This window comes from Exserohilum turcica (assembly GCF_000359705.1).
Source record: "Exserohilum turcica Et28A unplaced genomic scaffold SETTUscaffold_20, whole genome shotgun sequence".
NCBI classification, from domain to species: domain Eukaryota; kingdom Fungi; phylum Ascomycota; class Dothideomycetes; order Pleosporales; family Pleosporaceae; genus Exserohilum; species Exserohilum turcicum.
In genome coordinates, this window is record NW_007360026.1 from 145456 (window position 1) to 166324 (window position 20869).

The window sequence follows — 20869 nt, forward strand, 5'->3', positions numbered from 1 at the left end:
CTGTCAGCGTGAGCTACAGCTGCACCCAACATTCTCTTACAAACGAGTGTGAATAAAAGGCCTGCACCCCAGAGCCAGCATTTGTGGAAACTGGAAGAACGCATCTGTTGAGACTCATCTGTATCTGCATGCTGGAAATAACCATTTCATTCCAAAAAAGAGGTCGACTTTGCATGGGGCCCAAAGAACTCAGCGTTGGGTTACCTTACTACGAAAAGGCTACACCGCAGGATGCTCACGACTTGATCCCTAGCCTATTCCCGATTGCTCTCTTCCATTCGTCTGCAGCTCAAAGGGACTCTGATGATTTCCAGTGTTCTTCCGGGCTTCGTATTGGCCTGCCTTGGAGCATCCATGTGCTCCGCATGCCAAAACACAAGGACACTACATTTGCTTCTTGGATTTTTCCGCCTCCTCTCGCATTTCCTCTTGGTCATCCTTGAACGCCATAATAACATATGCAATTAACACAACATTCGCCATGAGTGCGGCTAGGCCTCCTGCATATGTTGCGTTGCCTAGACAGAGTCAACAATGCTCTTTAGTGCACGACAAGAACTCACCCTGAAAGACAAAGTTGACGGTGAAGAAGTAGGTGCCAATGGGCAACGTGATCATGGCAAAGGTGAAGCTCATCAACTTCCAGATGACGGATCTATCGTGGTGCACAGCACATGTAAGCCCGTGTAGCGTGCAGGGGATCAACGACGACTCACGATGGCACCGCAGGCGAAGTGTTGGAGGGCTCTTGCGGGCCCTTGCCATCATATTCGAGAGATGTCTTGCCCTCGCCAACGAATCTCCTGGTCGTCATGTTTCGTGTTGCAATGTCGTCGTGTGGTGTCGAGTGCCTGGCTCTGCCTGGCTAGCCGCAGCCGAAAGCAGTAACGTAATGGGCACGCTAGAGGCCCAAGCGCCCAGATTCTCTCCAACGCGTAGAGTGCTTTCTTTAACGCGTAAATGTTTTTGGACATCCCCGCCACAAGCTTTACGACTCTCTCCTACACTTCAGGTGCGCTGCCACTGCGCTATGCGCATTGCTTTGTCGCACATTGTCCTGTGCTTTTGTTTGTTCAAACCAAGCATTTGATCTCTCATCTTCTGCATCTTCGTAGGCTACCGCGCGCAGAGCGGCAAAGTCGACGACAACCCTTTCAACCCTTCTGCTCAGCGCGGTATTATAACACGGTTACACAATGTATCGCCACGACCCTATTGTATCTTCGTCACCACCCCCTGCCGAACCACACTCCACTCCGCACAGCGACGACGAGCAACAGGATCCCTACGTCACTCAGCCTACTCAAATTCTCGGCGAACGGTCACCATTCTTTGCAGCGCCCTCTGATGCCACACAACCCACGCAAATCCTAACACCACGCGCAAACCGTGTCCAGACCGCAGCATCGTCGCAATTGCAGGTCCTCCGCTCGTCTCCTACCATTCAACGATACTCTTCGCCTGTAATGTCGCCTACTCGCTCGCCCACTCGCTCGCAGCGGCCGTATGGGGGCTACAGCAACCCAATGGCGCCCCCTGGCACAAGCTTCTTTCCTCCACAGGCCGTCCGCAAGCCAGTCGTCGATTTGACTTCGGACGACCCTCCAGTCGAGCGCGACCCTGACGAGGATGAGTCTGAATACAGGTCGAATATACCACTGTCGAAAATCGAAATGGCTTCGGTGGCATCGAGGATCGAGGAGACACCGCAAAAACCGTCGTGGGATCTTTCGGGGTTCAAATACAATGGTGACCAGTCGCGAAAACGACCGTCTGAAGAGCCAGGTTCCAGCTCGCCTCCGAAGAGACAGAAGCCTTTGCCACGGCAAGGAGCCCCCTCGCGCGCCCTGCCGGTAGATTTGACACGGGACTCTGACACGACCTTGGAAGACATCACCGACTTTGCCATACAACGCAGTGTAAAACGGTTGCAGGTCATCTACCCCCATCGGTCAGTCAAGCAGCTGCATGATGCTTTGGTAAAGAAGAAGGGTAATTTCGAGGACGCATGCTCGTACTTGGCAGACCAGGAGTCTGAAGATGAGCTGCTTCGATCTCCGCAGTTTGGAGTGGCCCAGTCGAAGTCGAAGCCAGTTGTGAAGAAAACGGCACAGCGTGGTTTGAAGCAGCCTGTCCAGTCGTTGCAGAACAAGTATTCAAAGCTGGGTGCTACCCAAACCAGCCCCGTAGTAATCGATAGCCCAGAGAAGGAGGCACCGAAACGCAAAGGCAGACTGATTAGCGGAAAGGATCGCAAGCCGAAAATGGAATTTTCGCCCTCACCGGAGTCCAGTCCCCAACGGCCGCAGCGTGCAAAGAAGCAGGCGCCAATCGTGGTCTCTTCCGACGAAGACGAGGGTATCGACGCAGATCTTGTGGTTGATGACGATTCGGAAGCAAGCGAAGTATCAGAGAAAAATTTCAGCGACGATGCCCTGTTGAACTTTTTTAACACGTGCACTGTGGAGGCCATGGTCGACTTATCGGGCCACAAGGAAGAGGACATCAAGGAGGTTTTCAAGAAACGTCCGTTTGCCTCACTCGATGCTGTTCGAAACATCCATGTAGACCTCACTCCACCCGAGAAAGGCAAGAAGAAGGCTCGTAAGCCGCGCATAACAACAGGTGCAAGGCTGGTGGAGTCTACCGAAGGCATGTGGAATGCATATTCGACCATCGACTCGGTGGTTCAGCAATGCGAAGCGCTTGGAAAGCCGATGGTTGCAGGCATGGCACGATGGGGAATCGACATCTTTGGCGCGTCTACCGAAGATGGGATGGATGTAACGACTCTTGACGACAGCGATGCCAGTTCATCACGGGATTCAGGCTACCATACACCCAGAAGTACCAGCGGCAGCGATACAGAGTCCAAGAGCATACGCAAAGCAGTCGGTCGCACAAAGCTGCTGAAACAACCATCCATCATGAACGATGATATTCAGCTCAAGGATTACCAGGTTGTTGGTCTCAACTGGTTGAATCTTCTCTGGAAAACAAAGACCTCTGGTATTCTGGCCGATGACATGGGGCTGGGAAAGACTTGTCAGATCATCGCCTTCCTGTCACATCTAAAAGAGGAGGGCAGCGGAAAGCCTGCGCTTATCGTCGTGCCTGGATCCACCCTGGAAAACTGGTGTCGTGAGTTTGAGCGCTTCTCGAGTTCAATCAACTTCACCCCGTACTACGGGTCGCAGGCCGAGCGCTTCTCACACCAGGAGAGCATCCACCAGAATATCCAACAGGGCACATGTGATGTGATTATCACCACATACGACCTCACGTTCAGGAAAGAGGACTTTATCTTCCTCAAGAAGTGCAGGCCTGAGATTTGCATCTTTGACGAGGGGCATATGCTAAAGAATGCCAATACGATCCGGTACAAGAGCTTGATGAAGATTCCGACCAAATGCAGAATCTTGTTGACTGGTACGCCGCTGCAGAACAGTCTGCAGGAGCTCATGTCGATACTCGGGTTCTTGATGCCACAGGTCTTTTACGGCGATCAGCAGGAGGAGGTCCAGGAGATGTTGCAGATACTCTTCAAGCACAAGGCCAAGACCATGGAGAGCGACTCGCACAGTTCATTGTTGTCTGCCCAGCGCATCCAGCGCGCTCGAACCATGTTGACGCCTTTCATCCTGCGACGAAAGAAGGCGCAAGTACTCAAGCATCTGCCCAAAAAGACTTCTCGCGTCGAGTACTGTGAGCTCACAGATACCCAGAAGACTCTGTACAACGAGCAGCTGGCAAAGCAACGCAAGATTCTCGAGGATAGAGCAGCAGGCATTCTCGTCAAAGACCATGCTAACGTAATGATGAAGCTTCGTCAAGCAGCCATCCATTCGCTTTTGTTTCGCCATCGCTACAACAACGACACCATTCGCAAAATGTCCAAGGCTTGTCTCAAGGAAGATATGTTTGCCGAGAGCAACCCAGACATTATATACGAAGAGCTGGAACTCTACCAAGATTACCAGTGTCACCAACTTGCTACCAAGTACCGGGCCCTCAAGAAATTCGAGCTCCAAAATCAGGAGTGGATGGATTCAGGCAAGGTCACTGCGCTTCTTGCTCTCCTGAAAAAGTACAAGGAAAACGGAGATCGGGCCCTGGTCTTCAGCCAGTTCACGTCGGTCATGGATATTCTCGGCTGGGTCTTTGACGATCACGACATCAACTTTATGCGTATGGATGGGTCGACGCCGATCCAAGAACGCCAATCCCTCATGGACGTTTTCTACCAGGACGAATCCATCCAGCTCTTCATGATCAGCACTAAGAGCGGCGGCGCAGGCATCAACCTCGCCTGTGCCAACAAAGTCATCATCTTCGACTCAAGCTTCAATCCCCAAGACGATATTCAAGCCGAGAACCGTGCGCACCGCGTGGGTCAGACCAGAGAAGTCGAAGTCGTACGACTCGTCACCAAGGGCACCGTCGAAGAGCAGATCTACGCGCTTGGCGTCAGCAAGCTCGAGCTAGACAAGATGGTTCAGGGGGAAGAAGACGGCGGCGCAAAGACGAAGGGCAAAAAGAAAGATGACGCGTCTGCGGCGGGCGCGCTGAGCAAAGCCGAAGAAGCGGGCATGGCGGCTGTAGAGAAGATGATGTTGCAGCAGTTGCAGTCGCCGCCAGACAACAAGGGCAGCGCAGACGTCAAGGATCAGTATCTCGATGGTTTGAAGAAGGCGGGGTTGGATATTGCTGCTTAGAGATGAGGTTTGCACTGGTGCGGGACTAAGTAGCGATTGTTTGAAGGGGTGTTTTTGTTTTCTCCACGGTAGGATGATTCTCTCGCACTAATATCTTTTGGATATCCAGCTTCAAGTTTTTTTTTTAGTTCTCTTTCTTTCTTTCTTGGGTTTCGGTGATTTAGGTATTTTGTTATCTCACCTTTTCTTCTTCATCCTCCTCCCCCTCCCCCTTTCTTCTTGTTCTTCTTGTTCTTCTTGTTCTTCTTGTTCTTCTTGTTCTTCTTGTTCTTCTTGTTCTTCCCGCCCCCCTTCTTCTTCTTCTGGATTTCCACGCCGTAGATAGATATATAGATGGAGAAAAAAAAGACGCATGCATGTATATGTATGTATGGATGTATGGATGTATGTATGGAAAGGTATGTAGAGCATGGCATTAATGGCGTAGAGTATCCTAGCATAGCATAGCAATAACATGTAACGTGTTTTACAAGCGAGCGCCGCGTACAAGCGAGCGCCGCACCCCACCAAACCTGCGCACCTCTATAAGCCTGTAGTTCCACCACAATATAGTTGTTTTACTGTATATTAATATAATAGATTAAGCAGTACCTAGAGTATCTTTCTTGCACGTACGCGAGTTGTGGCCAGTTTCTCTACACCTACTGCAGCGCGCCAAAGCCTGGCGGCTGACACCTGATCGCTCTCCTCCCTGACGCTCTTCATGAGCAATCTGCTAATCAGCCTCACGCTAAGCAAGTAGATCCTCTCCAGCTCCCTTTGTTAGCACTCCATGCTTCTATATCCACTTCCTTTTACGCTACCTACGCTTTGTTGCTACCTCGTTAGCCCTCTCAAGGCTGGCGATCCGATCACGCATTAGCTCAGCCAAGAGCATTATTCTCTCTGCCCCCTTCTTAAGCTGGCTAATCGCCGCAATAATTGACGCTAGTGACGAGCTCTTATGCCGCTAGACCCGATCACGTATTAGCGTTAATTAGGCTTTAAGCTCGCGTACGTTGCTTAGGGTACGAGCCTGCCAGACGGCCTCTGCAAGAGCAGCTACTAGAGTAGGCGTACGCAGCTGTACGTTAAGCTTTGATAGAACAGTGTCTGGCTAGAAAGGAACAAGGCCTGCGCCTTAAAAGGCTGAGCAGATATTGGCTGCCATGAAGGATCGATCAAAGGCTACCTTGAACGCTGGTAGAAACTCAAGCTTGGTGATATGGTTGATGTGGTTGCGTATTAGGCTCTCCACCTCACGGCTGTACGCGCGCTTTAATGGCGAGAAGCAGCCAACGTTAAGAGGCTGGAGTAGGTGAGATGAGTGAGGCGGCATACAGAGCGTATAGATATTGTTTGCCTTACAGAGCTCTTGGAACTCAAGTGACTGGTGGCTCTTATGGCCGTCAAGAATAAGCAGCTAGCGTACCCCAACAACCTTGCTATCCGTATGCTTAATAAAGTGCTTTAGCCACTTAACTCCTAGCTTATTAGTCGTCCAGCCATTGTCGCTAACTGCGATCGCCTAGTCGCGTGGGATCTCTGTCTCCTTATACTAGGCAGATAGGTGATGCTTGCTAGTAAAGATAAGGAACGGTGGGATAGACCAGCTAGCTGCATTGATCCCAGCGATAAACGTTACCCACTCTCGGCCACCTGGTTGAACAGCCTTTGGCCGGCCTCTTCTCTCTAACGCTGTAACAACTAGCTAAGTCGCGATCTTGCCCATCATAAAGCCCGCTTCGTCGAAGTTGTAGACGTCTTCGTCACAGATGCCGTACTTAGCCTTTGTCTTCTCCACAAGCTTAAACTAGCTCTTAATTAAGACTAGATCTTCACACAAGGCTCTCTGCCTATCGTACGCTCGATTAAAACGCGTTGTAAGACTGTCAGTACGCTTGACAAAGTTGCGCGGCCAGTGGACGCCAACCTGGCCAGCGCCGCGCGCAGCCAGCAGTCTATCAGCCATATCTCGCACAGCTGCATAGGTAGGCGAAAATCCACGTAGATCCAGATGAAGTACATGATCAATTATCACCTGCTCTTCTAGCTTAGTAAGCTTCTTTAAGTTGGGCTGGCAATCGCGTCGGGCAGGCTTGCCGACGCGTCGGCGGCGGATTGTTCGTTCTGACACGTTATAGATAGCAGCAGCACTGCGATTACTCTATATCTGACCAGATTCAATAGAGGATATAGCGAGCTGGATATCTACTTCATTTAAAGCTAACTGACTAGCGTTGCGTTGAGCCATTATGTATTGAGATGAGAGAGGTGCACAAAGTTGGTGGGGTGCGGCGCTCGCTTGTACGCGGCGCTCGCTTGTAAAACACGTTACGTATGTAGCATAAGCATTCAGCGACGATCCGTTTCTGCATATATTCATTTCGTGTACAGGTTCAATTCGGCTGATGAATTAGTTATGTAGTTGAGGAAATCTGAGTATGTTCTCTCTCTCTCTCTCTCTCTCTCTCTCTTTTTTTTTGATGTCGGTTTGATTGTAGAGTGCATGATATACACGGCATAAGCAAAGCGACACGACGAAAGACTCCGAAAACAGATACATGGACACCAGAGCAACAACAGCAAAGCAGGAAAGAGAAGAAGAAGAAAAACCCATTCCCCCACGTGCGGAAAATGCATGGAGAAAAAAAACTTGGATTTAAAAAAAAACAATAATAATACTATATATATATATATATATTGTCACAAAGCTATCCTACACCTACAGCCACAGCCACAACCCAGGCATGTTTATATTGCGGGGGTGAAAAGAAAAAAGGGATCGAATAAAGAAAGGTAATACAGAAAAAAAAAGAGAAGAAGAATAAGAAGAAAAAGAACCCCCGTCCCGTCCCGTCCCGTACGTCTACACCTAGAGCAAAGAAGGAAGGAAGGAAGGAAGAAAGGAAGGAAGGAAGAAAGGAAGGAAGGAAGAAAGGAAGGAAGAAGAAAAACCGCCGCCAAATGAACGAACAAACGAACGAACAAACGAGCGAGCGAGCGCGCAAAGTGCCAACAAGAAACTCTCATCGCGTACTCATTCCTACTCTTACTCTCACACGACATTTTCACCCTTCTTCTTGTCCTGGGCTAGACACGACTAGTTCCAAGGACGAAGAACGAGATGTATGTAATACAAGGAAAAAAAAAAGAAGGCGGGGGAGACAAGTCTACTCTTTGGCGCTAGCAGCAGCGGGTTTTGCTGGGGCGGCAGCAGGTTGTTTCTGCGTCTTTGCTGCTTCCTCCTCTTCCTCTTCGCTATCGTCTTCGTCGTCGTCATCATCATCGTCATCTTCCTCCTCTTTCTTCTCCTCTTCAGCTGACACGATTTTCTGTGCTGCTGGTGCTGGTGCTGGTGCTGCCGCCGCCGCCGCTGGTTTGCTTTTTGCGGCGGCTTCTGTGGTAGTTTCCTCGTCTGACGTCTCTTCATCTTCGTCATCGTCATCATCGTCTTCTTCTTCCTCGGAGGCCTCTTCTTCAGAACCTTCCTCCTTCTCGACTTCTTCCTCGTTCTTGCTAGCGTCCTCTTGGGTTGTACTTATTGGACCAGCACTTAGCTCAGGGTTCTTGGCGTCGTCATGCATCGAAGGAGGCATCGAGACGGGTTTCTGTACGTCAGAGATCTTTGGAACGGCCTTTCCAGCCGTCTCTTTTGATGTCTTTGCATCCTTTGACTTTACGTCTTTTGACTTGGTTGTTGTTGTTGTCTTGCTAGCAGACGTCGATTTCGATTTGGACTTTGGCGCAGGCTTTCCCAGACCAAAGAGACCGCCTGTGGGTTTGCGCGTCGCTTTTGACGTGGATGTCTTGGATGAGGAGCTTGTCTTGGTATCTTTTGACTTTGTGTCCTTTGATTTGATGTCCTTTGATGTGGTGACCTTTGCTTTTGTGTTTTTGGACTTGGTGTCTTTGCTGGCAGTAGGCTTTGCTGCGGCCTTTGCCTCCGCCTTTTCAGCCTTGACCTCTACCTTGGCCTCTGCCTCTGGCTTTGCCTCTGGCTCTACCTCTACCTTCACTTCCTTTGCGTCCGTCTCGGCATCCTTTGTATCCGTCTTCACCTCTGCCTTATCGTCTGACTTTTCGTCTACCTTCTCAACTACCTTTTCATCTGTCTTTTCAGCTACCTTTTCGTCCGCCTTTGCCGACTCAACAGCCTTGGAATCCTTGGTCGCACTCGGTGTAGTCGGCGTCGCAGCCTTGGGCGTATCGGGAAGCGGAACGGACCTGGGCGAGAGAATACCAGCGAGTTCCTCCTTGATAGGGCTCTTCATGGATGAAGCTGAAGTCGGGGTATTCGTCTTCTCGGCCAGCAATGGATTCGTCGTCTTGATGTTGCCAGGAGTAGGCTTCAACGACGCGGCCTTCTTTGCGGCCTCGGCACCCAGCTGACGGAGCGCAAGATTCGTTTCCGGGCTAAGGAGCGGGACATCCTCCTTCTTGGATGCGCCCTTGGACGATGCGGACGCGGCGGAGACTGGTGCTGCCATGGGCGGGGGCCCAGGTTTCGCGGGAAAAGGGGTAAAGGCAGAGGTGACACCTAGGGCCTCTCTGATCTCGTCGTATTCGTTCCATTCTTCGATTTCGGTGATACCCTGTGTGGTTCAAGGTCAGCGTTTTGCTCCAGCAATGCGCTGCGCATAGTACCCACGCCTAGAACATATCCCTCCTTCACGATCAGGGGCAGCTTCTTGCCACTTGCTCTCCGCTGGAACAGCTTCCGGGCAAGCTCATCCGTCGCAGTGTCTACCCCTTTAAACGGGATCTTGTTCGCCTTCAGGATTGTCTCGATTCGCGAGGTGGCAGTGATGATGTGCGAGGAGCCAGCAGTTAGCGAGGTGAAGAGGTATATGGTTGGGTCGTTGTCGTAGACGCTGAGTTCAGACATGGTTGGGGTGGGCGGCGCAAGTGAGTAGCTTTGGTGGAGGCGATGCTAAGGGGGGACGGCCCAAAGTAAGTAGTAGACGAGCAAGACGGCACAGGCAACTTTGTGCAAGCCTGGAACACGGCGCAACAATTTGTGTGTTTCACGAGTAAGGAATGTACCAGAGTCGAGGAGGACGAGCCCGAGGCCGTGCCAGCGCGCGGGGCTCTGGACTGGACCCTGACTCGGCGCAGACGCGCCATGGCGGCCGACGGCATGCACGACAAAAGTCTCCGACACGTTTATCGTCATCAATCCACGTTTCTCCACACAGTCATGATGCATAAGCCAAGGATATTATATATTATTATCTACAAAACATACAACCAATACTTTGTTACTCGAGAACGCACGTTATACAGTGGGTGGGGACCCGTTCGCGCATTTGCCAGCAAGCACAGTCATCAGAGCATCCCTGACTTCAAATTCCTCGAGCACGGCGCCGAATCTGCAAATGTTAGCTGGTGCTAAGATGACAGCATCCTAGACCACTCACCCGTAGCAGCGGACTTTGGCGAGGAGCTCTCCTTTGATGAGCTCAATATCCTCTTTGGACAGGTCCCGCAGCTTGTCGTGCTGGAGAATCTTTGCCCAGGCCATGATGGGCGTAATCTCCCCATCAAGGGGCAGGCGATTGCTCAGATCCAGCAGCTTCATCAGATCTGGCATCTTTACGTCGGGCATCTGGTGCGGATACTTTTCCTCTGGGCAGTTTGTAATGTGCGCATCCGGCGGGGCCGTGGCCATGAGGGCGTGGCCGCTGATGTTTTCGTCGGCATCATGGGCTCGCACCATCAGATACTGCATGTGATCCATACACGGTCGTTCAAGCCTGCCAGACAAGATTGTCAGAACAGAGCTGATTCAGATTGAAGAAGAACGTACGAGAGTATGGAAAACAAAAGGACAAGAAAAAGACGCAAGCGCATTACTGCTGGGGCGGAGGAGAAAGGTAGGGCGTTCGGTCGTACGTTAAAACGAAGTCTATGCCAATCTGGTCATAGTCCATGCCTTGGGGTTGGTGGTGGCTGGGCTGTTGAGCTTGCTGCTGCTGCTGCTGCTGATGCTGCTGCTGTTGCTGCAAAGCCATTGACTGATGGGTCATGCCGTCGTGAGACGTCGATCCGCGTGTTGGTGGCGACGTGTAGACGGTCGAGGCTGAGCCTTGTCCGTAGCCTGAAACGCTACCGGTCGAACTTCCGTACGTGGAGCTGCCGACCTGGCCCAGGCCATTCGAGGGCCGACTGGACAGATCAAACGAGATGCCGTGCGCCATGAGCAACTCTCGGAGTCTCCGGTTCTCTTCAGCAAAGGCATCGCGTTCGTGCGACGTGGCAGCAAAGGTATCCTTGAGACGAATGACCTCCTGCTCGAGCGCCTTGATATATAGTTCTTTCCTTTCCCGATGCGTTCTAGTGGACAGAGTCAGTGTATGATTCATGTTTCGCATCGCTTTGTCAATGCTACCTCTGCGCCTGACGGTTCAGTTCCTGTCTGCGAGTCAAGGCCGGCTTGCTGTCTGGTTTGGGGCCGCGTCTCTTTGGCGGTTGGCCATCTTGCAGTCGTGTTAGTCGGGTTGCGTGGGAGCGGTATAGGCGTCGAGACAAACCTCGTGTCGTCTTCTTGTCGGTCAGGCTCTTGAAGAAGCCAAACTGGGCAAGAGGACTCTTGGAATCGCTGCCTATTGATTGCCATTGCCCGGCACTCTCCACATCCGGCGCAAACGCCGCCAAGCTCCCTCTTCGGCTGCTGCCCATGCTCATCTCAGAGAAGCAGTCTGAAGGACGGCGCGAGGCAGCAGGAGAGGGATACTCGTTGGGCGCGCCGGCGGGAGGGTAGGTGGGCGCCATGGTCAGTACGTGGGAATCGGACCAGGACATGTAGCGGTGATGCGACATTGTGTTTTGCGGATTAAAAAAAGCTGATTGGGAGATATCAAAACAGAAAACAAATCAAAGGCATGTACGTGTGGATGTGTATGTAATGAGCTTGGACGCGGGGAATGCAGCGTAGCACAGCCATGTATATGTAGTGTCCTCGGGGCCTTGGAGCGACTGAGGCCAAAAAAGAGTTTACCAGGTAGCATGGCCTTCATGCGATGGTCAAAGACCGGCTCGCAGCAGAGCCGTGAGGCATGTGTAGCAACGCCATGCTGACATCGGCGGGCCTGGGACGACGAGACTTGGTGTGTCTCTGCGGTGCCGGTTTCCTGGTGCGGAGTAAAGATGGAAAAGGCTACGACAAGCGGCTGGCCAATGAGGGGCGGCGCGCGGGCATGCCAAGCACAAAGCACAGGAGTCGCGAGGCGGAGACAAAACACAACCAACGTCAAAGGGGGACAACGGGTTCAAGCGCACGACAAAGACGGCAGGAAAAAAAAGGGCTGCTTACCACTGCCGTTCTGAAAGTGTGTGTCCCCGATGGAGGGGTCGGACTTGATGGTCGCAGCCATGCTAAGAAGAGAGATGGTGCATTGAAGATGGCTGGCGGCGGGCACAAGAGCGGTCCGAAGGCTGCAGGGCGCTTTCGCTAATATGGCTGGCGGCGGGCTGGACAGACGAGCTGGCCGAGCTGGCCGAGCTGGCTGGACAGACGGGGACTGGCCGGGCCTGGACGGGCCTGGCAACTCGACTGGGACGAGGGCAGTACTGCAAGTGGAGAGGCGAGGGTGCGCTATCGCTATTCTTGAACTGCAGAAGATCCATCAGTTTGCGCGCCATCCCTGTGCACATCCAAAACATACAAGGCGCTCAGATGGACGGCTTATGTCAGGCGACCCTACACCTGCGCCCGGCGGCGGCGGCAGCGGCGGCGGCGGCGTCGGCAGACAGGCCAGGGGGCGGGCGGAGCGTCGGGCGCTGCGAGGACGAGAGCTGCTGGGAGCCGAGAGGTGCTGGAGAGAGACGGATGGATCGAGGGGTGGAGGGATGGATGGATGGATGGATGCCCAAGGCGAGCGAGGGGCAAGAGGGCAGGCGGCGGCGGTGGTGGCGCGAGATGGGCGAGTAGCGGCTGATGCAATTGAGACAGCCGAGGGGGCTCTTGGCGTCACAGGCGTCGAGGTTGGTCGTGTAGCACGGCAGAAGCGACGCTGCGACTGGGAAGACTGCTCTGGGGGCTCGGGGGGGGGACAGGTCTCACACTTGTGGTGCGATATCCAGCGTGGTTTAGTAGCAGCGAGCCTGCACCGCAATGCGCTATGCGATGCGGTCAAGATCATCGCCGTCCACACGGCCCCGGCCTGCGATTTGGAATCGGCCTGCATCCTTGGGCCCTACGCCATGCACCCGCCTCGCCTGGTGGTTTAGTGCTCCTGCTTGCCTCCATCTGCGTGCGGCTCTGCATCCATGGCCCGCCTAGGGCCCAGAGCTGACGGACCGCCCCCCCAAAAAAACAAAAGCCTCGACATGCACTTGCACTCCTGGCCCCGCCGCTACCGGCCCCCCCGACACGCCTCGAGGCACAGCCCATTCCTGGTTGCAATGGTCATGGGCACCAGCTGCCAGCTCCATCTCCAGACGCCGCCTTGCCAGCTGCAAAGGCGCCCCAACCATCTGCTCCCGGCCCACGTGCATGCCGCCTGCACATCATCTCTTACGACATGGTCTTGCCGCCTCACCACAAAGCTTAATACCTGCCATGGTCATGCGAGCAAAGGCGCATGTGGCTAACTTGCATTGTCTGTGTCTGGCCAAGCCATGGCCGACGCTTGTCCTGGAGTGGTCTACGTTGCATTGTCTATGGTCTGGCCAAGTCATTGATTACATACTTGCAACTCGCGCATGCCCTAGGGCTTGTTGTCGAGAATCTTCTCAATCTCGTCCTTGACCTCGGGCGTCAACTTGGCCAGCAGCTTGAGAGCGCCGCAGTTGTCTCGCACTTGCTCGGGCTTACTCGCGCCCAGGATGACGGTGCTGACGTTGGGGTTGCTCGCAGCCCATGCGAGCGCCAGCTGCGTCGTCGTGCCCCCCAGCCTCTCGGCCACCTTGGTCAGCTCCCTGACCTTGTTGATCTTGGCCTGGCCCTCTTCGCTCTTGAGCGAGTCGATGGTGTTCTTGAAAAAGTCGGCATTGGTGGCGAAGCGGCTGTCCTCTGGAATTCCGTCGTTGTACTTGCCCGTGAGCAGGCCGCTGGCCAGAGGGCTCCAGATGGTCGTGCCGTACTGGTACTTTTTGTACAGCGGCGCATACTCCTTCTCGAAGCGCTCGCGGTGGAAGGCGTTGTACTGCGGCTGCTCGACAATGGGCGCAATGAGGTTGTACTTTTCGGCAATGTCGCACGCCTCTTGAATCTGCTCTGCAGACCACTCCGACGTGCCCCAGTAGTACGCCAAGTTCATGTTAATCGTCTGGGTGAAAGCTTCGACAATCTCCCTCATTGGCACACTAGTGCAAACCCGTTAGCATGGTGTTCCTGTGCAGACGGCGCATCCTTGCCTACTCGGGATCAAAGCGATGGGCAAAGACGACATCGACATAGGAGTGCTCGAGGCGCGCCAGAGAGCTCTTCAAGCCCTCGACAATGTGCTTCTTGGACAGGCCCCTGCACACGCACACACACGGGTTAGCCCAGCAACATCACGTGGCGCGTCCCCAACTTGCCTGGTGTTGGGTTCCTTTCTGCGCGTTCCAAAGAAGATCTGTGGCCCAAGTTAGTGTGGGCGGAGGGCGCTTGGTTGGAGTTCATGGAGCGGCCACCTTTGTCGACAAGACGTACTCGTCGCGCGGCCATTGCAGCTCCTTGAAGGCCTTGCCCATCTCGACCTCGCACTCGCCGGCGGCATAGACCTCGGCCGTGTCGAAGAAGTTGATTCCATGGTCCCAGGCCTCTTGCATGCAGTCCTTGACAATGGAGCCCTTTTGCGTGCCTCCGTACGTCAGCCAGCCACCCAGCGACAGGACCGACACCTTGAGGCCGGCGGGGCCCAGGCGGCGGAACTGCATGTCCTTGGGGTCGAACTTTGATTCTACGACAGGCATCTTGGTGGTAGTGGTGGTGGTGGTGGTGGTGGTGGTGGTGGTGTTTGGTTCAGCGGCGCAAGAAGAAACGTTTGCAGGAGCAGGGAGTGAGGGGCAAGGTAGCAGCAACACATGGCACAGGTGCAGGTGCAGGTGCAGGTCAAGGTTACCAATGGGGTGCCGTCATCGGGCGGAGCACATCCTCGGAGTCGATGGATGATGTCACGAAACGAAAAGAGCAAGCGCGACCAGGCGCAGAACAGAACAGAACAGCGCAGAACAAAACAGCGCATGAGAGGCGCGAGACGAGGCGCGGGTTAAACAAAGGGCAAGTGGCGGCGAGTGGAGACGCCGTGTTCAGCTCGCTCGACGATGCATTGTTGACATTGAGCGCTTGGGAGGCGCAGCGCAGGCACAGGCGGTCCTTGGTGATGCAGGCCATTCAGCTGCGGGCCCATCTGACACGACAGGCTGGCAGGCTGGCGGGCGCGCTGCGAGCTTGCCGCGGCCAGCACCAACCACGGGCGCTGGCTGCAGTACTTGGCTGGCTGCCTGATGCCACGGCTTTGGCGGGCCATGTTGCAATCTTAGGCTGGCGGTGCTGGAATCGCTTTTGACGGCTGTCGACGGGCGACGTGTTTCACGTTTGGAGACGCCCCCTGCATCGCCGCCACGCACAGCCAATCACTCCTGCGCCACGCCCGGTCACGTGCAGCGCCAGTCACCTCGCACACGGGTGATTGGCTGTGGCGGCTCGTGCGCCCGCCGCCCGCCAGGCACGCTTAGGGTAACACGGTGCCTGGCCGGCATGCTCGTCAGGCACCCCAAGCAAACGCCCGCCAGCCTGCACCGCCCTATATCTTGGGCGTTCCGTTTCCTTCACACTGCCACGGCCCCATCCATTGCTCTCCTTGTCTTTTTTTAGCCCTTTCCATTCTCTGCGGGGCAGACGCTTTACACTGTCCATCCTTCACCACGTCGCTCTTTTAAGAAGCCTGCATTCTCCCCCCTTCACTTTTATACAACGACAGCAACAATAGCAACAATACCTTTCAACCACGACACCCATTCCACCATAAAACTCGAGAGCACTGCTTGATTGTCCAAGTCGACGACTCCCACAACCACAACCAAGTCTACCACACCACCACCACCACCATGGGCTTCAAGAAGAACATTTTCCTCGCCAGCGCCCTCGCCGCCTGCACTTTGGCCGCGCCCGTCCCCGACTGCAACGGCGGATCCAACGCTGGGGGCCTGACCGCCGCCACCTTGGTCACGATTGCGCCCAAGACGCAGTCATGCTCCGGCGCAGACTTCCCAGAGGAGTGTGCCGACGCCACCAAGGCCGCGGCAGCCCTCAACAAGGCGTTTGCGACGTACAAGATCACGGCCAAGGGCGAGCAGGCCGCCATTGTCGCCTACGAGCTGTTTGAGAGCGGCGACTTCAAGTACAAGAAGAACCACTTTCCGGGCCGTCCTGGCCAGGGAACGCGGAGTAAGTCATTTCTTTGTCTATTGTGTGTTGTAAAGACAAAAAACTAACCCTCTACCTCGCAGTGATGGCCATGCCGCCGTTTATCGAAAAGTACGCGACCAGTGTCGCCGGTGCAGACGCCGTGCAGCAGGCCAAGGCCAAGGGTGGCGACGCGGGTCTCGTGGCCGTGCTCGACCTGGTCAACAGCGACGACGAGAAGAGCTTTGGCAGCGCCGCCTGGTTCGTAAGCACCCAGTGCAGTGCTGATGTGCGCGCTGGCCTGGCTGCTGCCACCGAGGACGGCTGGACAAAGTTCCTCACCGACTGCGTTGGCACCACAGCTGATCCTGCGCGCAACCCGGCATGGGTCGCTGCAACGGCAAACATCAAGTAAGAGCTGAGAAGTTGGCGTCTTACCTGCTGCTGCTGCTACTGCTGCTGCTACCGTTCAGATCCTGGTGACTCTGGGCCTGATGACTGGGGGGATTTTCTCTGTGCTTACTTACATACATACATACTTACCTTCTTCTTCTTCTTCTTCTACGACTTTGACTATTACATGTGTCTACTTGGTCAATATCACGATTCTCCATGAGTAAAACGCATTGACGTACTTGTTTTGTGACTCTTGCGTGCTCACCCGTTATGTTTATTCACCGTGGAAACTGGCAATGTATTTGTTTGATCTCTTTTCCCACAGGGTTGCCCCCTTGACGTCGTGCCCTGAAGTTCCCCCCCCCCCCTCCCCCCCTGTCTACCGCGCACCACCATGTCCGTGGGACGTGCACCACTAAGTATGTAACGACCATGGAAAACCCACGGCAACTGAGTACACGGTCAAGTAGGCCGGAAACACGACATGCGAAAACAACCAAAGAAACAAAGACTCTTCTCAATTTTTTTTTAAAATTTACTTAAGCACTAACTAACCAAAGAAACACTTGAAAATAAAAGAAAAGAAAAAAAAACTCCACCCAAAGTGACCTACATACTATTCCCCCCTTCCCCCCCCCTATCTGGTATACAGATGATGCTGATTGATCAATTTAGCCAAAGACGGCAGCAGCACTAAAAGGCCCCGCCATAGCATGATACTAAAAAAAGCTACTAATTCATACATTACAAGAACATATATATATACCTACTAGCTGAACAAATGAATGAATGAATGAGTGAATAAGTGAATGAACAAACAAACAAATGAATGACTGATTGAAAGAAAAAAAATAACCTCCCACTTTCCAATATACGTCTGGAAAACGAGATACTAGAAAGAAAAAAAAAAAAAACTACCATCGAGCTCCAGACCCAGAAAAAAAGGTTTTTTCGTTATCATAAACTAACGACTATGACTATGACTATGACCATGACTATATGCGGCAATTTATAATTTTTTTGGCCTCGCATCTAAATGTCCAAAACAAATCAAAAAAGAAAAGAAAAGAAACAGAGAAGAAAAAAAATTTGTGATAAATAAACAAAGGAAGAAAGAGAGCAGAAAAGATGCATGCATGCATGGAAAGGGAAAGACAAGAAAAGAACAAGACTTTTCAAGGCGGACAGGCTGCACCCCCGGTCGCAGCAAACACATCCTCCCTGCTCATTGCCTCGCCACACTCAGGACACGAGCAAGCGTCGATGCCGCGCCCACCCGCAGCAGCCATGCACCGCGAGATCCACGCGTGGAAGCATCCCGCGCACGTAGCAGGCTCGTGCCAGCAGTTTTGGGTAATGCGGCGGGACATGAATTCCATTGTTGGCTTGGCCGTCTTGCACAGAATGCATGTGCGCTCGAGGGCGGGTGTGTTGCGGCGTGAGGCGGGCGTGCCGAGACGAGGGGCTTCTGCGGTAGGAGGCCGCGAAGAGCCAGAGTAGTGAGGTTGGTGTTGGTGGTGTTGGTGGTGATGGTGGTGATGGTGGGCGTGCGAGGTGTATTGTGCGGGGAATGTGGATGAGTGGTGTGGAGAAGGAAACGCCGACGTGTTTGTGCTACGGGGCGAGTGCATCGATGAGTGCATGGACGAAGGACGGGCTTGGTACTGCTGGTAGGGAGATTCGACGCGGATGCCGAGCGGTGTGGGCTTCGGGGAGAGCGACGAGGTGCCGCTGCTACGGCGCCGCCGTTGGTAGTCGATGGATGCGCTGGGACTGGGAGGTGCGTCTGTGGCCCAGGGGGCAAAGGGCGCGGGGAGAGGCGCACCGAGCTGGGGCGCGGATTTCTTGGCAGACGGGTCAAAGGGCGAGTATTGGGGCGTGGGAATCATGCCGAGAGTGGACTGGCGTCGGGGGGCGACGGAAGAGCGGTTTGCTTCGTGCTCGTGCATGTTCAGGTTGTCTTCCGTGAGCTTCAGCCGGCGGAGGTCGTCGACGACCATGGTGAATTTGGGCGTCTCCTGCGAGGCAGCCGTCGAGTCTCGCCTGCGCCCTCCAAGGTTCTTGAGGGCCTGCGGTATCGTGGACCATCGGTTCTTGGACTTCTTCTCTGGCTTCGGCTTCTCCTCGAGGTGCTCAAACTTGTCAAACGAATCGAATGTGGTGGCCACGGGCGTCACTGGAGTTGCCGAGAATACGGATGGCGGCGGGATGGCGGGCGATATCGATGTTGCAGGCGTAGGTGGGCCAACCTCGTCGTCTCCGAAGCGTTGATATACCGTGTCATTCTCAATGTTTTCTCCTGAAACTGCCTTTGAGAAACTGCCGGACGGTGGCCTTGACGAGCTGGCGGGGAAACTGTCTTTTCGGAAGCCTCGTGAGGATGCAATCTTTGTCCCAGAACGTTTGCGTTGGTGGTAGTTTGCAAATGATGTTGGGCGTTGGCGTGGCTGTACTGCTGGATTCTCGAACGAAGTAAAGCTTTGTGGATGGTATGACACTGGACGTTCTGCCCGCGATTCCTTTGCTTTCTGCGTCGACTTGTTCTTCCATGTGGCGGGATTTCGCTGCTCACACTCGCAGCTGCCCCGTGAAGATGTGCTGCTTGGCTTCCGTGGGCTCTCGGCATATGATGACAGAGGCGGCAGGCCCGCTGTTTCAGGACCCATCGTAGAGGGTGAGGCAGTCCATTCCGGCGTCAGCAAGTGCTGAGGGTTATAAGATAGCGGGCGTGCAAGTGGCGGCGGGCGTCGTGTGACAGACGATGTGTCGCGCTTAGCAATGGGTTCCGAGTCGGGAAGCTTCACCATGGATGTCTCAGGATTGATAGACGATGTCGGCCTATCCGGGTTGATCCACTTGTCGAGGAGGTCTGAATCGCTGTCACTGTGCCGCTTCTCCTGTGGAATCATCACACTGTGCACCGACAATAGTGGTTTGGGCTCGTCCTTGGCCTCAATCTCTGGTGTGGGTTCGGCTTTGGCCATGCTCCTTTCTTCTTCCGCGTTGGCCGCCTCCCTCTGTTCGTACATTGGCCGTTCCAGCCATCGTGTGGTGACAGATTTTTCCCGGTGCAGGCCCTTGAATGCTTCTTCCGAGTCGGCCAGGTATCCCAACATGCGGTGTGCTTTGGCGGGATCGCGCTTGATGGGTCGGGGGTGCCTGAGGAGAGGGTGCACGTCATCCTGTGCATAGTTGTGCGCCACCGTCGCCATTTTGCTAGAGGCCGTTTGAGGCGGGGCGGTGGGAGCCTGGAAGCAAGATTAAAAGAAGAAGAATGGACGAGGTCGGGAAACGAAGGGTTGAACGAGCGGGCACGCGCAAAACAATAAAAGCGAGAGGCAGGCAGGTCGGATCGACGGACGGGTCCAAAGCAGGCGGGACAGGGCCTGTCGTTATCAGCAGCGGAGTGCTCCCACGGGCCCCGGCCTGCCGCGACGGTGCTGTGTGGCTGGCAGAACAGCACAGAGGCGATGTGCCCGTTTCATGCACCGTTGGCATGGGTCGCACGACGCTGCGCCTTTGCTCATTCGCCGCCTGGGCCCGTATTGCGAGGCCCGCACCCATTGGAGTTCGGCGGATTACTGTGCGGTCGCCCCGCAGCGCGAGACGGTATTTTTAGCAGCCAGTGCGAGTGGCTGCGTGGAGGGACGGGCAGTAGGTTTCGACGGCCCTGGACGCGGACGGTCCACGCGATGCTTGCGTTGCCGTGTTTGGGCATGCTGGGGCATGCTGGGGCATGCTCGTGGGTGTGGGTGTGGGTGTGGGTGTGGGCCGTGTGAGCACGATGGCTGGGGACGAGGTGGGTGGTGGGTGTGGGCATCTCGAGCACCAGGGCGATCAGCAAGCCACCTAATCGTATGACGACGAGCTCGGCCCTAGCTGCGCAGGCGGCCAGGGAGCCGTGGTGCCAAAACAAATACACACACAATGCAATCCACAACAACAGGTGCCGTCGCTACAAACTCTACGCGTGGCGTGCATGCGCGTACATAGGGGGCCGCCGCCACCCGCCTCTGCGACCGAGCCACATGCAACAGACGGCTGCCCAGGCCATGTCGTGTACTGTACATGTATACACCACGAACAAGCTCTCTGTCTCCCATGCACCTCCCGTGTCCATGTCAGACAGACGATCAAATAAGCAACGCGTCGGCTCCGGACGCGCCCAAACTTTGCCGTACTGTACACGGGCCTGTGGTAAGCCAACATTTCCGCTCGGCCTTTCTGGGCCACAGACGCTACTGTCACTGCAGAATCGGGCTAGCAGCGCGACCAAAAAAGACACGGCTCCTAGCATGCATTCAGACTCCATTATGCTGCGCTTCCGCCAATGGCACCACGCCCGCCTGCGGTCCCATGTGTCAACATAATGCGAATAAGAACAACGGCACTGGTACGCCGTGAGACTAGCACAACGCACCCGTACGCGTCAAGCTGGCTG

General features: G+C 54.5%; 7 protein-coding genes across 7 annotated transcripts; 2 read left to right on the forward strand and 5 right to left on the reverse strand.

The window, feature by feature from the left end:
• Positions 1–133: 133 nt before the first annotated feature.
• On the reverse strand, positions 134–844 carry SETTUDRAFT_169117 (uncharacterized protein). The gene is made up of 3 exons (XM_008027776.1): positions 717–844; positions 564–655; positions 134–518 (listed from the first exon to the last, which is right to left on the reverse strand). Exons 1-3 carry the CDS (start codon positions 812–814, stop codon positions 385–387), a joined length of 324 nt encoding a protein of 107 aa, XP_008025967.1. The 5' UTR covers positions 815–844; the 3' UTR covers positions 134–384.
• A 352-nt stretch (positions 845–1196) lies between these two features.
• On the forward strand, positions 1197–4921 carry SETTUDRAFT_131096 (uncharacterized protein; the record flags this gene model as incomplete). The annotated part of the gene is made up of 1 exon (XM_008027777.1): positions 1197–4921. One exon carries the CDS (start codon positions 1197–1199, stop codon positions 4713–4715), a length of 3519 nt encoding a protein of 1172 aa, XP_008025968.1. The 3' UTR covers positions 4716–4921.
• A 2521-nt stretch (positions 4922–7442) lies between these two features.
• On the reverse strand, positions 7443–9582 carry SETTUDRAFT_177247 (uncharacterized protein; the record flags this gene model as incomplete). The annotated part of the gene is made up of 2 exons (XM_008027778.1): positions 7443–9289; positions 9346–9582. 2 exons carry the CDS (start codon positions 9580–9582, stop codon positions 7868–7870), a joined length of 1659 nt encoding a protein of 552 aa, XP_008025969.1. The 3' UTR covers positions 7443–7867.
• A 324-nt stretch (positions 9583–9906) lies between these two features.
• SETTUDRAFT_169120 (uncharacterized protein) lies at positions 9907–12494 on the reverse strand. The gene is made up of 7 exons (XM_008027779.1): positions 12362–12494; positions 12010–12308; positions 11228–11299; positions 11086–11173; positions 10590–11030; positions 10115–10450; positions 9907–10066 (listed from the first exon to the last, which is right to left on the reverse strand). Exons 2-7 carry the CDS (start codon positions 12068–12070, stop codon positions 9973–9975), a joined length of 1092 nt encoding a protein of 363 aa, XP_008025970.1. The 5' UTR covers positions 12071–12308; positions 12362–12494; the 3' UTR covers positions 9907–9972.
• A 532-nt stretch (positions 12495–13026) lies between these two features.
• SETTUDRAFT_169122 (uncharacterized protein) lies at positions 13027–14811 on the reverse strand. Its single transcript, XM_008027780.1, has 4 exons — positions 14316–14811; positions 14220–14257; positions 14059–14160; positions 13027–14003 (listed from the first exon to the last, which is right to left on the reverse strand). The coding sequence occupies exons 1-4, from the start codon at positions 14595–14597 to the stop codon at positions 13406–13408; spliced, it is 1020 nt and encodes a 339-aa protein (XP_008025971.1). The 5' UTR covers positions 14598–14811; the 3' UTR covers positions 13027–13405.
• Positions 14812–15493: 682 nt separating this feature from the next.
• SETTUDRAFT_169129 (uncharacterized protein) lies at positions 15494–16713 on the forward strand. The gene is made up of 2 exons (XM_008027781.1): positions 15494–16074; positions 16137–16713. The coding sequence occupies exons 1-2, from the start codon at positions 15735–15737 to the stop codon at positions 16445–16447; spliced, it is 651 nt and encodes a 216-aa protein (XP_008025972.1). The 5' UTR covers positions 15494–15734; the 3' UTR covers positions 16448–16713.
• An 890-nt stretch (positions 16714–17603) lies between these two features.
• SETTUDRAFT_177251 (uncharacterized protein) lies at positions 17604–19768 on the reverse strand (the record flags this gene model as incomplete). Its single annotated transcript, XM_008027782.1, has 2 exons — positions 18044–19768; positions 17604–17896 (listed from the first exon to the last, which is right to left on the reverse strand). The coding sequence occupies exons 1-2, from the start codon at positions 19638–19640 to the stop codon at positions 17604–17606; spliced, it is 1890 nt and encodes a 629-aa protein (XP_008025973.1). The 5' UTR covers positions 19641–19768.
• Positions 19769–20869: the final 1101 nt, after the last annotated feature.

What these genes read in the sequence shown, in the direction of transcription:
- SETTUDRAFT_169117 (XM_008027776.1), bottom strand. Translation starts at nt 814, where the DNA reads ATGACGACCAGGAGATTCGTTGGCGAGGGCAAGACATCTCTCGAATAT. An exon ending in ACTTCGCCTGCGGTGCCATC is followed by an intron (nt 656 to 716) that starts GTGAGTCGTCGT and finishes GCACCACGATAG; the next exon opens with ATCCGTCATCTGGAAGTTGA. An exon ending in CGTCAACTTTGTCTTTCAGG is followed by an intron (nt 519 to 563) that starts GTGAGTTCTTGT and finishes GACTCTGTCTAG; the next exon opens with GCAACGCAACATATGCAGGA.
- SETTUDRAFT_169120 (XM_008027779.1), bottom strand. Translation starts at nt 12,070, where the DNA reads ATGGCTGCGACCATCAAGTCCGACCCCTCCATCGGGGACACACACTTT. An exon ending in CGACAAGAAGACGACACGAG is followed by an intron (nt 11,174 to 11,227) that starts GTTTGTCTCGAC and finishes CACGACTGCAAG; the next exon opens with ATGGCCAACCGCCAAAGAGA. An exon ending in CTGAACCGTCAGGCGCAGAG is followed by an intron (nt 11,031 to 11,085) that starts GTAGCATTGACA and finishes TCTGTCCACTAG; the next exon opens with AACGCATCGGGAAAGGAAAG.
- SETTUDRAFT_169122 (XM_008027780.1), bottom strand. Translation starts at nt 14,597, where the DNA reads ATGCCTGTCGTAGAATCAAAGTTCGACCCCAAGGACATGCAGTTCCGC. An exon ending in AGTACGTCTTGTCGACAAAG is followed by an intron (nt 14,258 to 14,315) that starts GTGGCCGCTCCA and finishes CTTGGGCCACAG; the next exon opens with ATCTTCTTTGGAACGCGCAG. An exon ending in AGAAAGGAACCCAACACCAG is followed by an intron (nt 14,161 to 14,219) that starts GCAAGTTGGGGA and finishes GTGCGTGTGCAG; the next exon opens with GGGCCTGTCCAAGAAGCACA.
- SETTUDRAFT_169129 (XM_008027781.1), top strand. Translation starts at nt 15,735, where the DNA reads ATGGGCTTCAAGAAGAACATTTTCCTCGCCAGCGCCCTCGCCGCCTGC. An exon ending in TCCTGGCCAGGGAACGCGGA is followed by an intron (nt 16,075 to 16,136) that starts GTAAGTCATTTC and finishes TCTACCTCGCAG; the next exon opens with TGATGGCCATGCCGCCGTTT.